At 45.0% G+C, this 14,845-nt stretch overlaps 1 protein-coding gene across 1 annotated transcript in view; it reads right to left on the bottom strand.

Moving 5' to 3' along the window:
- Nucleotides 1–2,544: 2,544 nt before the first annotated feature.
- LOC144524011 (uncharacterized) overlaps nucleotides 2,545–14,845 on the bottom strand; it is a 31,274-nt gene continuing 18,973 nt past the window's right edge. The window contains 7 exon segments of the mRNA XM_078259960.1: nucleotides 2,545–4,586; nucleotides 6,527–6,642; nucleotides 8,677–8,800; nucleotides 11,242–11,557; nucleotides 12,413–12,543; nucleotides 13,751–13,879; nucleotides 14,216–14,344. Coding sequence (XP_078116086.1) covers nucleotides 4,524–4,586; nucleotides 6,527–6,642; nucleotides 8,677–8,800; nucleotides 11,242–11,557; nucleotides 12,413–12,543; nucleotides 13,751–13,879; nucleotides 14,216–14,344 — 1,008 coding nt within the window. The 3' untranslated portion in view covers nucleotides 2,545–4,523.

The raw sequence follows: 14,845 nt of genomic DNA on the forward strand, positions 1-14,845 counted from the left end.
ATCTTGTGTCTTTAGTGTGCTTGTTGTGTCCTAACACTGACCTGAACACCGCTGCTATCAGAGGCCGAGCCTGCTGCTGCTCTTCTGGGGACCTTGTTGCTCCGCTGCTCCGGCTTCTGCTGCTCCTCCTCCATTCCGCTCTTGTCCTGGTCCTGGTCTCTGAAATCCAGCTGACTCACTATTTTTTGTATTATACCGCCACCAACTGTACAGGAGTGTGTAATACCATGAACTTCATAGAGTCTAGACTTGTATTAATAAAAATAAATAAAACACCTATATTTCTTTTATTATACCACTACTATTGAAAATAAGAGAAATAAATAACCATCCCCCCTGACCTCAACCCTAGTGAGAACCTTTGGAGCATCCTCAAGCTAAAGATCTATGAGGGTGGGGGGCAGTTAGCATCCAAACAGCAGCTCTGGGGGGCTATTCTGACATCCTGCAAAGACACTCAAGCAGAAACTCTCCATGAACTCACCAGTTCAATGGATGTAAGAACTGTGAAGGTGATATCTAAGAAGGCTCCTCTGTTAACATGGATCTGATCCGGTAAGATGGGTTGGACTGAAATAGCTTTTGATTTCAGTAAGTATGACGTCCTAATGCTGCACAATCAGCAAATGACCATTTTCACTTCTTTACAAGCTACAACATGCTCTGAAACAGAATAATGTGGAACAGTGCATTTTGAGTTTTTTATGTTTTCATTGGCTGGTTTGTTCAATGAAATCTGACTGATACCCTAACGTTTGGTGACATTATACTGACTGTTATTACTATAACTATTTATGAAAATCTGTGTAAAATAGCATTTGCATAATCATTTTGAACACAGTGTATATCTGTATTCTGATTCACATGTTCAACTGTCACAAAGCTGTCTTAAAACCACAGTAGGTTTTTAGCACACAGCATATATCTCACACACATTAAAATATATAAAAGATTAAAATAAAGAACGATATAATCATTTATTCTTATAAAAAGAGATCAAGTTCTAAGCCCACTGTAAGAGTATGTTAGCAACATAATAATAGAAGCCAAATACTGTCAAATAGTATGAAAGAAGAGGTGGGTACTTGAAGTTTCAGACAGTATAACGTGTGTACCATGACCCCCCCCCCCCCATACACACACTTCACTGTTGTTTCCTGTTAGTGCCATTAACAGCTTCATTACCATTCTCCTATTTATATTCAGGCCTGTAGACAGGGAGGGGGGGTGTGTCTCTCTCTGAGTGTGTCTTTCTCTGTGTGCGTGTGTGCCTGAGTGTGCGTGCCTCTGATTGTGCGTGTGTGTCTGTGTGCATATGTGCGTGTGTATTTCTGTGTGTCTGTCTGTATTTCTGTGTCTGTGTGCGTGTCTGTGTGCGTGTATATCTGTGCGTCTGTGTGTCTATGTGTGTCTGTGCGTGTGTATTTCTGTGTGTCTGTGCGTGTGTATTTCTGTGCGTGTGTGCGTGTCTGTGTGTATTTTTGTGCGTCTGTGTGTGTATTTCTGTGTGTCTGTGTGCGAATTTTTGTGCGTCTGTGTGCATGTGTGTGTCTGTGTATTTCTGTGTGTCTGTGTGCGTGTGTCTGTGTGTGTATTTCTGTGCGTCTGTGTGTGTGTCTGTATTTCTGTGTCTGTGCGTGTGTAGTTCTGTGTGTGTGCGTGTGTGTGTCTGTGTATTTCTGTGTGTGTGTCTGTGCGTGTGTGTATTTCTGTGCGTCTGTGTGCGTGTGTCTGTGTGTGTATTTCTGTGTCTGTGTGTGTGCGTGTGTCTGTGTGTATTTCTGTGTGCGTCTGTGTGTGTGTATTTCTGTGTGTCTGTGTGCGTGTGTGTCTGTGCGTGTGTAGTTCTGTGTGTGTGTGCGTGTCTGTGTGTGTATTTCTGTGTGTCTGTGTGTGTATTTCTGTGTCTGTGTGCGTGTGTCTGTGCATGTGTAGTTCTGTGGGTCTGTGTGCGTGTATTTCTGTGTGTCTGTGTGTGTACGTGTGTGTATTTCTGTGTGTCTGTGTGTGTATTTCTGTGTCTGTGTGCGTGTGTCTGTGTGTATTTCTGTGCGTCTGTGTGCGTGTGTGTGTCTGTGCGTGTGTAGTTCTGTGTGTCTGTGTGTGTGCGTGTGTCTGTGTGCGTGTGTGTGTATTTCTGTGTCTGTGTGTGCGTGTGTCTGTGTATTTCTGTGTCTGTGTGTGTGTCTGTGCGTGTGTAGTTCTGTGTGTCTGTGTGCGTGTGTGTCTGTGTGTGTATTTCTGTGTGTATTTCTGTGTCTGTGTGTGTGCGTGTGTCTGTGTGTAGTTCTGTGTCTGTGTGCGTGTGTGTGTCTGTGTGTATTTCTGTGTGTGTGTATTTCTGTGTGTCTGTGCGTGTGTAGTTCTGTGTGTCTGTGTGCGTGTGTGTGTATTTCTGTGTGTCTGTGCGTGTGTAGTTCTGTGTGTCTGTGTGCGTGTGTGCGTATTTCTGTGTGTCTGTGTGTGTGTAGTTCTGTGCGTCTGTGTGTGTGTAGAGCCAGCATTTTCATTGTCTATGAAGCAGTTTGAGAATTCAAAACAAACTCATATTTGAGGTAACTGGTTTATTTTTTTATATATAAAACATCCAAATAATGCGTCAACATAAACAAACATTCAAACCAAGAGAGACTCATATTCACTCGTTGGCTTCACGAGATTCAAAGTTTGAAAAACTGTCTGCGTGGGCGCCGGGGTAGCTCACCTGGTAGAGCCCATACATAGGTTTACTCCTGGATGCAGCGGCCGCAGGTTGGACTCTGACCTGCGGCTGCTGCATGTCACCCCCCCCCCCTTTCAAGTCTAAACTGTCCTGTACAAATAAAGGCCTAAAATGCCCCAAAAAATCATCTAAAAAAAAGAAAAGAAAAACAGTTTGTGTTGGAACTAGTTCTTGACAAACAACAGTGTATCCATCCGCTGATTTCTTAGAAACACTGAGCTGTGTTTCAGTCTTTATGCTAAGCTAGGCTAACCAGAGTATTTCCTGTAATCAAACAGTCACACGTCCATGTGACCTCATAGACTCTGACAGCACGCTGAAGCACCGCCAATAACGGGAAGAGTAGAGGCACGCCTGATGGTGCCTGGCTGTTCATACCACACACAGACACACACTCCTCTCCACTCAGCTGTGTGTGTGTGTGTGTGTGTGTGTGTGTGTGTGTGCGTGCGAGTGTGTGTGTGTGTGTGTGTGTGCGTGCGAGTGTGTGTGTGTGTCTGTGTGTGTCTGTCTGTCTATGTGTCTGTGTGTATGTGTGTGTCTGTCTGTCTGTCTCTCTCTCCGTGCGTCTGATCATGTGTCTCGCTGTAGACACATCTGAGAAGTCAAGACAGCCAATAAATCACCTGGGTGTTTTATTTTGAAATGTGTTTTATTTTGTAAAGTCTGTGCTGCCCTGTGGCCTTCCTGTGTGCGATTACCTGCCGGGCGTCAAACATTCGCTGGACAGACGACCAGAGCCGGTGTGTCCGGACAGATTAAATAACATGAAAAGAGATCAGCTTCAAGGCTATTGGCGGCGCTTCAGCGTGCGGCGTGTTTCTGGTTAAGCTTCCTGCACATGAGTCCCAAATCACTCATGTTTACACACTTCCTTATATACGTCAACAAATCTCGCATCAGGTTCAATTTTCAGTGTTTTTTCTCATCTGTAGCAAACATTTTCGACACAGCCAGCCTCTGTTCTGGATCAGTATGTGTAAAATGCTGTTCTTCTTCTTAGGCCTCCTGCACACTGGCTGCGCGGCGTGAGCGCGGCGTGAGTGCGGCGTGGGTGCAGCATGAGCGCGGCGTTTCTGACTTTCAAACAACATGTCATTTATTGTATGTATTGTATGTGTGTATGTGTATATTGTATATTATATGTATTTGTGTCAAAATGACAAACATCTTTTCATATTCTATGTTGTCTGGAAACTCTTCCAACACGCTAGCGTGTGGCGTGAAAAATAGGCATCAGTCCTATTTCTAGCATGCACGCGTTTCCACCGAGCCTGAGACGTGCGTGTCATGCAGGCAGTGTGCACACTCTAACCTGTTACCATGGGAGCCCAAATATAAACGGACACGCCACACAGCCAGTGTGCAGGAGGCCTGAGTCTGTGGCTCCAGTATCTCTACCACAGCTTCACAGTGAGCCACTAACATCATGGATGGATGGGGGGGGGAACTATCTCAGGATCAGATGGAGACAAGATTTCTAATCATTCTGTTATTAAACATTTTCAGCCGTTTATTAAATGCGCGTCTTTAAAATGTCCAAAACACAAAAAATATTCAGTTTCAAACGGAAACCATTATCAATCTTTATCAATCGTCAAATCATTATCCCATTTATCCAAGCTTTTATTCTGAAAATCCACTCTTTCATTTCCTATTTTTATTAGATTTTTGTCGGTCAAATATAAGACGTTTACAGACTGAGAAGACGAATGAATTGATTTGCTGATTTTCTGACATTTTATGGATCAAATCAAAGTGAAATAAAAAGTGAAATAAAAAAAACTCTTCCTGTGTGTTTTTACCCGGCCGTCTTCTTCCCTTTCTTCTTGTCTGCTTTGCTCTGCTCCTTCTCCAGATGTTTCTGAAACAAACAGGCAGGAGGAAACATCTGGTTTAGGTACTGAAACGTGGTGCCAAGAGGGCACCGGTTCCAACGTAACGAGACTGAATAAGGAGGAATGTTTCGGTGCCTGACTTTGTTTTAAAGAGACATGCAACAGATGCCTTAAAGCAGCGTCATGCAAGGGAGGGAACACATCGAGTTAGATCTGGAGACAGTCTCTTTAAAAGCCCAACAATGCACCGTGTTTGATAACCTACGTGAGGCAACGCCAAGCACTTCAACGGCAGCAGCAGCCAGTGTTGGCCTCGCCGGGAGTCCCGGCCAGATGATGATGATCATGATGATGATGACAGCATTCCTCTTCGGGAAAGTCTAGTAATTTAATGCCAGCTGCAAATCTTGATATCAAGTAGGCTATCAAACACCGTTGCCATTCAACAGCGCGTGTGACAACGTGTGCTACGTCCTATACTTCCACTCAGTGTTTAATGTCAAACTCATAACAAGTCCTGTATGTATGCAACATCTTTTCACTAAGTTTCAACAATAGGTTTACGGTGCTTTTCCATCACGTGGTACCTGCTCGACTCGCCTCGACTCTACTTTTTTGGTTTTCCATTACGAAGAAAAGTCCCTGGTACCTGCTAACAGGTACTTTATTTAGTACCACCTCAGTCGAGGTTCCCAGCGAGCTGAGGCGATACCAAAAGGTGACGTGAAAGTGACAGGCGGGGGTGTCCTGAACAAACCCCCCATCTTTAACTAGTTCAGCCAGCTGTGTTTATTTCTGCTGCCTCCAGCTTCATTTTAAACTAAATGTGTCTTCTGACAACAACACACCTTCCACGTTCTGGGTGTCGCGTTAGGTCACGGCAGTTTCCTGCGGCGCCGCTATGACAACCAGCCACGCTGAGGCGGTACTAAAATCTGCAATGGAAAACAGACGCACAGTGAGGCGAGTAGAGACGAGGCCAGTAGAGGCGAGGCGAGTCGAGCAGAGACGAGGGGAGCAGAGACGAGGGGAGCAGAGACGAGGCGAGTAGAGGCGAGGCGAGCAGGTACCATGTAATGGAAAAACTCCACTAGAATACTGTGTTCAATTTGGCCCTGGAAATAAAAGGGTATTGTTTTTTGACGTGTGTGCCGTTTAGTTTTTTTAAGCACTGGAACCTCTTAAAAACTACCGAGTAGGCAGCGGTATCGGATAAAACCCAAGAAATACCCAACCCTATTGGTCACATCTGACCCTGATGGACATGGACTCACAGAACCAGAACAAGAGTTTTTTTGTCACAATGAGCTAATCGTGTTTGAAATAACTGTCTAATCTGATGTGTGTTGTTTCCTGTACTGAATGTGAACGTCTCGCTGCTTCCTGTCGCTCTGCGTGCTTTCTTGTTGCTCTCGCTGTCTTCACGGAGTCCCCTAGATTCATTTGTCTGTACATTTTAACCCGTACTACGGTCTCTCTGTTTCCTGTGGCCTCCAGGACTACAGTTCAGAAACACTGACACGCGTGCAGTGATGCTGTGTTCTGTGGCGAGGCTTCAGAGCGTGCGGCGAGGAATCCCCAAAGTTTCCCCGAGAAGCGCGTATCGTTTTAGACAGATGACGTCAGCTTCACGAGGCTTCATCTCGCCATCACTAATCTACAGCCATGTTGATGAATGATTTTATTCATAAAGGACAACGTACAAACAGCCTCTTATCTCTGTCCAGCTGAGTGTCAAACACCTGAGACTCACTGCACTGACAAGAAGAAAAGTTACACCAAACTACTTGGTATTTGAACACATCATTTGATAAAACGTTAGCCATAAAGTGTCAGAGTGTGGAGACAGTTTGGTTAAATGTAAGACTTCTTCAACACTTAAAATCCTGCATGTAGCCTGAAGTTACAGGGTATTGTCTCAGTCCAGCCTGAGACTCTCACTGAGAAGAAGACAAGTCTGTCTCACCTGCAGCTTGTCGTAGTGCGCCTGGCTGCTGCAGTGCGTCTTCTTGGCCGTCTCTTCGTTGGAGTAAAACAGGAAGCAGACACGGCAGTAATAACCCATCTTCACATGTTCAACACCTGCACAAACAAACCAGGATTAGCCCCTTTCCCACCGCAGGGATTTTTGCAGTTCCTAGAACATAACGTTCCTAGAACCCTTTATTTCTCGTGTTCTGACTGGACCAATTTGGGGATTTTTAAGTCCCCCTGTAACTCTTTCAGCTCCTACTTCAGGGCAGGCTCTTTTCTCTGTTCCCTTTTCAGCATAGGAACCTATCAACGAGGGTCAGGTTTCCGGTACAGACAGACCAACAACGGGACATTTTTAACAGTTTTCGCCATCTTATTCATCACTAATTTCACTTCTGACAACGTTTTAGGCGAGAAATGAACTGTTTAGAAGAGAAGCTCCATGAAGTGAGGCGACAGCCAGCAGGCGACAGCCAGCAGGCGACAGCCAGCAGGCGACAGCCAGCAGGCGACAGCCAGCAGGCGCCAGCCAGCAGGCGCCTGCCCCGGCTTCTAGCTCGTCGCTGGGCCAGTCATGCTCAGAGACCTCGCTGTGAGCTGGAGGTCTCTCAGACCGCTCTCGTAAATAACAGGCTTTTATTTCGCCGTTGACAGTTGGTTTGTTTAAATATGACAACACATGTCCATCATAAGATTAACGGGAACCTGTGGTTAACTGTCTTTTCAGAGTTAAACTCCACAAGCATGTCCTGCTGGCTTGACAAAACTCGCAGGCCAGCCGTCACTCACTCACTCACTCACACACACACACACACACACACACAGCAGCAGGCAGAGGAGAGAGATACTCTCTCTCTTCGGGAGACTTGTTTAAATTATGACAAATATGCTATATACATTAGATTTAGTTCATACTTTTTTGGTGTATTTGTTTTCTGATTTTAACGCTATAAAGACGTTGCCGTGCTTGCATCACTCCCTTACCCCTCCTACCAGTCCCTAAGGCCACTGGGCCAGTGCGAATGCAATTGGAAAAAACGGTTTTGGGGGAGAGTAGTTAGTAGAACTGTTTCGAAGTGGACTATTCCTTTAACTACGTTCCTGGAACTACTTGGTCGGAAAACGGCTATTTTGATAACTTGTGTCTGAGTGACTGCTGGGAACAACAATCTGTGAAACTGGTCCAGTATTAAACAAGAACCAAGCTGTAATGTTACCCTACAGGACTAATGTTCAGCAGCAGTTAGAGTCACTAAAAGTTGTGTTGTTGCTGCTGACAGACTCAGATTATTATTCTAAGTGTCTGACAACATTATGGGATGGATCCCTACAGAGATAGACCTTTTAGTTAAAGAGTAAGATCCTTTTAGTTTAACATGAAACAGCCCCGAAATCACCATCACCAAACTACACCAGACTCCATGTAAATAATCAGGACTTTTATCATGGTAAAACACACTTCATTCAAAGTGGACAGAAACTAAATAAAACTATCAAAAGCCGTCTTGGTTCATCTTTCCACTGTTCCAACAATCACCACTCTGGTTTGGTTGAAATAAACCCTTAATTCACCCATTTACATGTAGAGATATGCTGGCTCTATACACGCTAAAAGTCCTGATTATTTACATGGAGTCTGGTGGAGATATGCTGGCTCTATACACGCTAAAAGTCCTGATTATTTACATGGAGTCTGGTGGAAATATGCTGGCTCTATACACACTAAAAGTCCTGATTATTTACATGGAGTCTGGTGGAGATATGCTGGCTCTATACACGCTAAAAGTCCTGATTATTTACATGGAGTCTGGTGGAGATATGCTGGCTCTATACACACTAAAAGTCCTGATTATTTACATGGAGTCTGGTGAGTTTGGTGATGGTGATTTGGGGGCTGTTTCATGTTAAACTAAAAGGATCTTCCTCTTTAACTAAAAGGTCTGTCTCTGTAGGGATCCATCCCATAATGTTGACAGTTAGACTAACACGATTAGAGCTGCAAAGATTAATCGATTCGTTAAACGTTCACACAGAGACAGAAATTTGCAGATGACATAAACGACTACAATGTAGATAAATAATAACGTGTTTGCTTCCGCCGCGGGAACCAAACTAAACATCAGAAAACATCTGTTTCCTCACCGATGGGGGTGTCGGGGTCGTGGGGGGGCAGCGGCAGAGACGCCACACTGGGTTTGTTTCCCGCCGCCGGGGGGGCCTCCGGCGGTCCGTTCTGATTGGTCGATGTCTCCATCTTCTCCTCGTCCTACAGAACCAGAGGAGACAGAGCAGTTAGCTTTCAATCACATCAGAGGGACTCACAGCCAATCAGCTGCAGCCAATCACAGAAGAGCTGAGCGGCGAGAGGGAGAAATACTCCACACGACAAAAAAAAGTCACAAAACCCTTTTGAAAAGAAAAGAAAAAAGGTTGAAAAAGTGTCTTTAAAGTCTTTAGAGATGACATACTGTACATCATAAACATTATAATAATACGTTTCCACATTAAAATGTCTAAAAGGACGTCTGTTCTAAATGTTGTTGAGTTAGTGGAGAGGCTGCTTTAATGACGTCACACCAGCGACTCCCACCAAAAAGAGACAAAAATGTTTGTGTTTAATTTTCTGTTTATCAATATGTATCTATTAGGGCTGTCAGCATTAACGCGTTAATCCGGCCGATGATAACACGTTCATTATTTTTAATAGTATTAATTGCATGACGCCATTTATTAATTTATTTTCACTTCACTCTGCTTTGCGTCGTGCCTAACAGGATACTATTTCGCCGTATTTCCTCCCAACACATCCTGCTGCTGCAGGAATAGCAACGCAGATTTCGGCGCCTCATTCTGGTGCCACTGATATGTCTGCTCTTCTCTCTGCTGCTCTGAAACAGACGTTACAGGAAACACAAACCGCTGCACGTGACGCTAGTTAACACTATACTCAACAGCAGCTAACGTTAGCCTACCGCTAGCTAGTTAACACTATACTCAACGGCAGCTAACGTTAGCCTACCGCTAGCTAGTTAACACTATACTCAACAGCAGCTAACGTTAGCCTACCGCTAGCTAGTTAACACTATACTCGACAGCAGCTAACGTTAGCCTACCGCTAGCTAGTTAACACTATACTCGACAGCAGCTAACGTTAGCCTACCGCTAGCTAGTTAACACTATACTCAACAGCAGCTAACGTTAGCCTATCGCTAGCTAGTTAACACTATACTCAACAGCAGCTAACGTTAGCCTACTGCTAGCTAGTTAACACTATACTCAACAGCAGCTAACGTTAGCATACTGCTAGCTAGTTAACACTATACTCAACAGCAGCTAACGTTAGCCTACCGCTAGCTAGTTAACACTATACTCAACAGCAGCTAACGTTAGCCTACCGCTAGCTAGTTAACACTATACTCAACAGCAGCTAACGTTAGCCTACCGCTAGCTAGTTAACACTATACTCGACAGCAGCTAACGTTAGCCTACCGCTAGCTAGTTAACACTATACTCGACAGCAGCTAACGTTAGCCTACCGCTAGCTAGTTAACACTATACTCAACAGCAGCTAACGTTAGCCTACCACTAGCTAGTAGCTGGATTAAACAGGGTTAAATGCTGACAGCTAACACTAAACGGTGTAAAGTGTGACTGTGTTTTACTGTAGAGGATTCAACACCGGGATGTAACAATCTGCAGCTGCCGTCGGAGAAACAACACAGACGGTGCGTTCAATGAAACTGGTAAACTACAGCCTCGTGGTGCATTTGAAGTTATTACATTCAAATGTGTGACTAGATTAAATAAATAATAAACAAATACAAATCTTAAAGTTCATAAAGTCATTTTCTTTGCATTCATTTGATTCCCAGTTAAGATCCTCTGGTAAGAACGGCTTTCACTGTTAATATGGACTTAATAACTGTTCTGAAATGCTAAATAATGTGAAAAAACATGCGATTAAGAAAATGTAATTGTTTGACAGCCCTAGTATCTATCATTCCAAACTGGAGTATTGTCTGTCTGTGTGTGTATGTGTGTGTGTGTGTGTGTGTGTGTATGTCTGTGTGTCTGTCTGTGTCTGTCTGTGTGTTTGTCTGTGTGTGTGTGTGTGTGTGTGTGTCTGTCTGTCTGTCTGTGTGTTTGTCTGTGTGTTTGTCTGTGTGTGTGTCTGTGTGTGTGTCTGTGTGTGTGTGTGTGTGTGCGTATGTCCGTGTGTCTGTCTGTCTGTGTGTGTCTGTCTGTGTCTGTCTGTGTGTGTGTGTGTGTGTGTGTCTGTGTGTGTGTGTGTGTGTGTGTGTGTGTCTGTGTGTGTATGTCTGTGTGTGTGTGTGTGTGTGTGTGTGTGTGTGTGTGTGTCTGTGTGTGCGCGTATGTCCGTGTGTCTGTCTGTCTGTCTGTGTCTGTCTGTCTGTCTCTGTCTGTGTGTGTGTCTGTGTGTGTGTGAGAGACACCACCTCTGACAGTGAAAACTATAAAAAAAATCTTGAAAGAAATCCACAAACACACAAAAAACTATACAAAAAAGCGCCAAAAACACAGGAAAGAGCTAATAAAAGAGAGAAATAAAATGCAGGAAAAAAACCCAAACAAGCTAACAAAAGACAGAACGCTGAGAAAGCGTCTTGGTAGACCAGCGGCTGTCTGACCAATGAGAAGCTGCTCTCATATGGAGCGACCAATCAGAGAGCAGGAGACTCTACTCACGTCCTCGCCGCTCTTCTTCTCGTCACAAACTTCAGGAATCTTCTCCGCCAAGTTTTCTTCTTCTCTCTTCTCGTCTTCACAACTCTCTCGCTTCTCTTCCTCTTTCTTCTCCTGCGTCGGCTCCTCCTTCCTCTCTTCCTCCTCCCTCGGTTTCTCCTCCTCCTCCTCCTTCTCCTCCCTCTCCTCCTCCTCCTCCTCCGCCTCTCCTGGCTTCTCCTCCTCTTTGGGTTTCTTGGCTGGAGGCTCGTCAGGAAGTTGGGAGAGCTGAGGAGACGAGCCGCTGTTTTCTCTCTTGGCTACGGACGGACAGCGATGTCTGAAACCAACCACAGTTACAGCTGTTAGACTATCAACATGTTAGTTTAGACAGCGATGTCTGAAACCAACCACAGCAGCAAAAGCAGCCACTGCTGGCCAATACGCTGACACTAGAAACCTTTTATAACTGACATATATAATGATGAATGTGTATTGGTTGTTGGTGGCAGCGCTGTCTGTTAGCAGTTAGCTCGTTAGCTGCTGAACAGCAGCAGCGTGCAGGCAGAGCGAGCAGCCACCAGCTGTTGATGCGTGCAGGACTTCACCGTGAGCGGACTGTTTAGAGACCATGTGACCTGCAGGTGACGTTAACTGGTCCCTATACGCAAATATCATCAATGATGGGGAGCCCAGCAACGGCCATGATGAGCTTCTCCTCCTTTTTCTCTGAACTAATGTTTTGGGTAGGAACGACAGTTTACATCGTATGTTTCTCTGGGATCAGCCAGCGTGAAGGACGTCTATATTCTGATTGGTTGCCGCTGAAGCGCGTCATAGCTCATTACCATAAAGTTGACCTACTTTCAACTTTCTGATTGACGCTCTGGTCGCTCAAAACGCCCAAAACGCGACACGACAGATTTGACGCTTCTTGCAGCTGAGAGAAGCTTCCATTGAAAATAAATGACTTCCTGTATCTTTAGAAGCTCAAGGCAGCGGTGTGTACGTACAGTTAGACTATAAACATGTTAGAGATGAAAAATGCTGGAAAAAATGACAGAAAGCAAACAAAAAAACCAACAAAAACCCTCAAAATAAACACCTAAAGCATCACCGATAGTGATGATGTCCATCCTTAATGAAATGTGAAAGAAGTTTTAATGATATCTATTCCCCAGAAGGAGAAACCCACCCGTGTTTGAGCTGCCGGTACTTCCTGCTGACGTAGACGGTCAGACGTTTCCCGTTGAACTTGGGAGGATCCACTTTGTAGTCTTCGGCCATCTTCTCCGCGTCCTCGGCTCGGTCCATCTCGATGAAACACTGACGACAGACAGACACTTTAGAGCACTGGATCTCCAGCTTTTTTCAATAATGTTCCCCCTGTGAACAGTGTGTTTAAGCCATGTACCCCCTAACCAGCGCCAACCAGTTTTGACAGTGATGTCAGCGATAGATTTACTAAACAACAGCCTTGGACCTGGAAAACATTTAAATGATCTTGACAAAAGGAGACAAAAACTTAAAAAACAAACAAAACCTGTGTGTATGTGTGTGTGTACCTACCTGTGTGTGTCTGTGTGTGTGTGTGTGTGTGTTAGTGTGTGTACCTACCTGTGTGTGTGTGTGTGTGTGTGTGTGTTTGTGTGTCTGTGTGTTCTTGTTTAACTATAATCGTGGGGTCCAAAAACTGGGGGTCCAGTATACTTGTGGGGTCCCAACAGCTTTGTGGGGCCAAAATGCTAGACCCCCCAAGTTTAAAGGTCTGTTTGAGGGTTAAGACTTGGTTTTAGGATTAGGGTTAGAATGAGGTTCTGGTTAGGGTGAGGGTAAGGGTTAAGGTTAGGCATTTAGTGGTGATGGTTAAGGTTAGGGTAAGGGGCTAGGGAATGCATTATGTCAATGACGGGTCCCTACAAAGATAGTGAGACAAACCTCTGTGTGTGTGTGTGTGTGTGTGTGTCTGTAAAAACACAGTAGAAAGAAGGAAGGCAACACTAGGGCGACAGAAGGGACTCATAAGTGGTTTGTCCCAGCATCATTCATAACAACCGGAGCTAAGTCACGTTCTGCGTCACCGTGGTAACCTTCTGGAAGTGAAGTCACGTGTGATTTGAACCCAAACCTCCATCTTTTTATCAGTAGTTTTGGTGTCTAAACCTAACCAGACTGGGACCGTTTCACCACGTTAACCACCGTGACCTTCTCTGGTTTAGATATGAGGACGTGTTTCCTGTCACCACTAGGGGGCGCTGACTTATGAAACGCTCCTGTGGGTCGGATTAGAGGAACAAACAACTGATATCCACACGTTTTAGAAGACAGGTTGATCAGCAACTCCTGTCATCTGCGAGGCAAAATAGTAAATACAGCGTCCACTTAATCTTCCTTAATCGTTCCTACAGCCATACAACCACACTGCAACACTCCTGAACTGTCCCTTTAAATCTCAGCACAAAGGGTCACAAACATCCAACAGACAGTGGAGAGTGTGCAGGACTCAGTCCTGGTCCTGGTCCTGGTCCTGTACCTCTCTCTTGAGCCTGTTGAGGAAATACTTCTTGACTCTCCCGAACGGCTCGGCCAGTTTCAGGATGGCGTCGTCTGAGTATTTGATGTTGGGGATCTGGCCGACGTACACCACCCTGCTGGAGCCGCACTGAACACCACACACAGAGAAACATGATCAGCGCGCGCACACACACACACACACACACACACACAGACAGACAGACAGACAGAGAAACATGATCAGCGCGCACACACACACACACACACACACACACAGAGAAACATGATCAACACACACACAGAGAAACATGATCAACACACAGGGACACACAAATGCACGCACAAGTAGGTAAACACAGGAAAAAAGGAAAGAAAGATAATTAAGCGAGGGGATAAGAAAAGGAAGAAGGGAAATAGGGAGTCAGGGAAGGAAAGGAGTGGTAGAAAAGAGAAGTAAAGGAAGGAGAGAAAGGAGCAGGTTTACCTGGATGGTTGGGTAGCTCATAGAGTGGCTGACCCTCACCGGGCGCCCACACACCGACGCCTTGATGTTCCCGTTGTAAAACTTGGCCATCGCTCGCGCTTCTTCTTCTGTGGCAAACTGAAGGTACGCCTGATCAGGAGGGGAACAGACAGACACACAAAGACATGGTTACAGTTTGGTTTCACTTTAGTTCCTGCTTTGTTTACAAGTTTATTAGAAGTGTATAAAGTAGGAAGAAAGATCACAGCGTCAACTTATTAGTCAGAAATACGGCTAAAGCTCCGACTATATGTGTAAACATGAATGTCTGTATCTTCCACTTTTCCAGTGAAAACACAGCGGGCGCGTAAGCGTCGTGTATAGCAGTGTAGTGCAGCCAAATCATTTTGGCACCCATGTTATCCAATTTGTCCGTTCATACCGTTCAATTTGTTGCGCGAGTGTTTCAAGCCAGGCAGGTAATCACATACAGGAAGGACCACAGTACAGTCGGATACTTTACATCAATAACATATTTCAAAATAAATCACCCAGGTTCATGGTGATTTTGGCTGTCTTGACTTCCCCACTCATCCTATCTCTTTCTATCTGAGAGAGAGAGAGAGAGAGAGAGAGAGAGAGAGACAGAGA

The sequence above is a fragment of the Sander vitreus genome, chromosome 10 (assembly GCF_031162955.1).
Source record: "Sander vitreus isolate 19-12246 chromosome 10, sanVit1, whole genome shotgun sequence".
Classification (NCBI taxonomy): domain Eukaryota; kingdom Metazoa; phylum Chordata; class Actinopteri; order Perciformes; family Percidae; genus Sander; species Sander vitreus.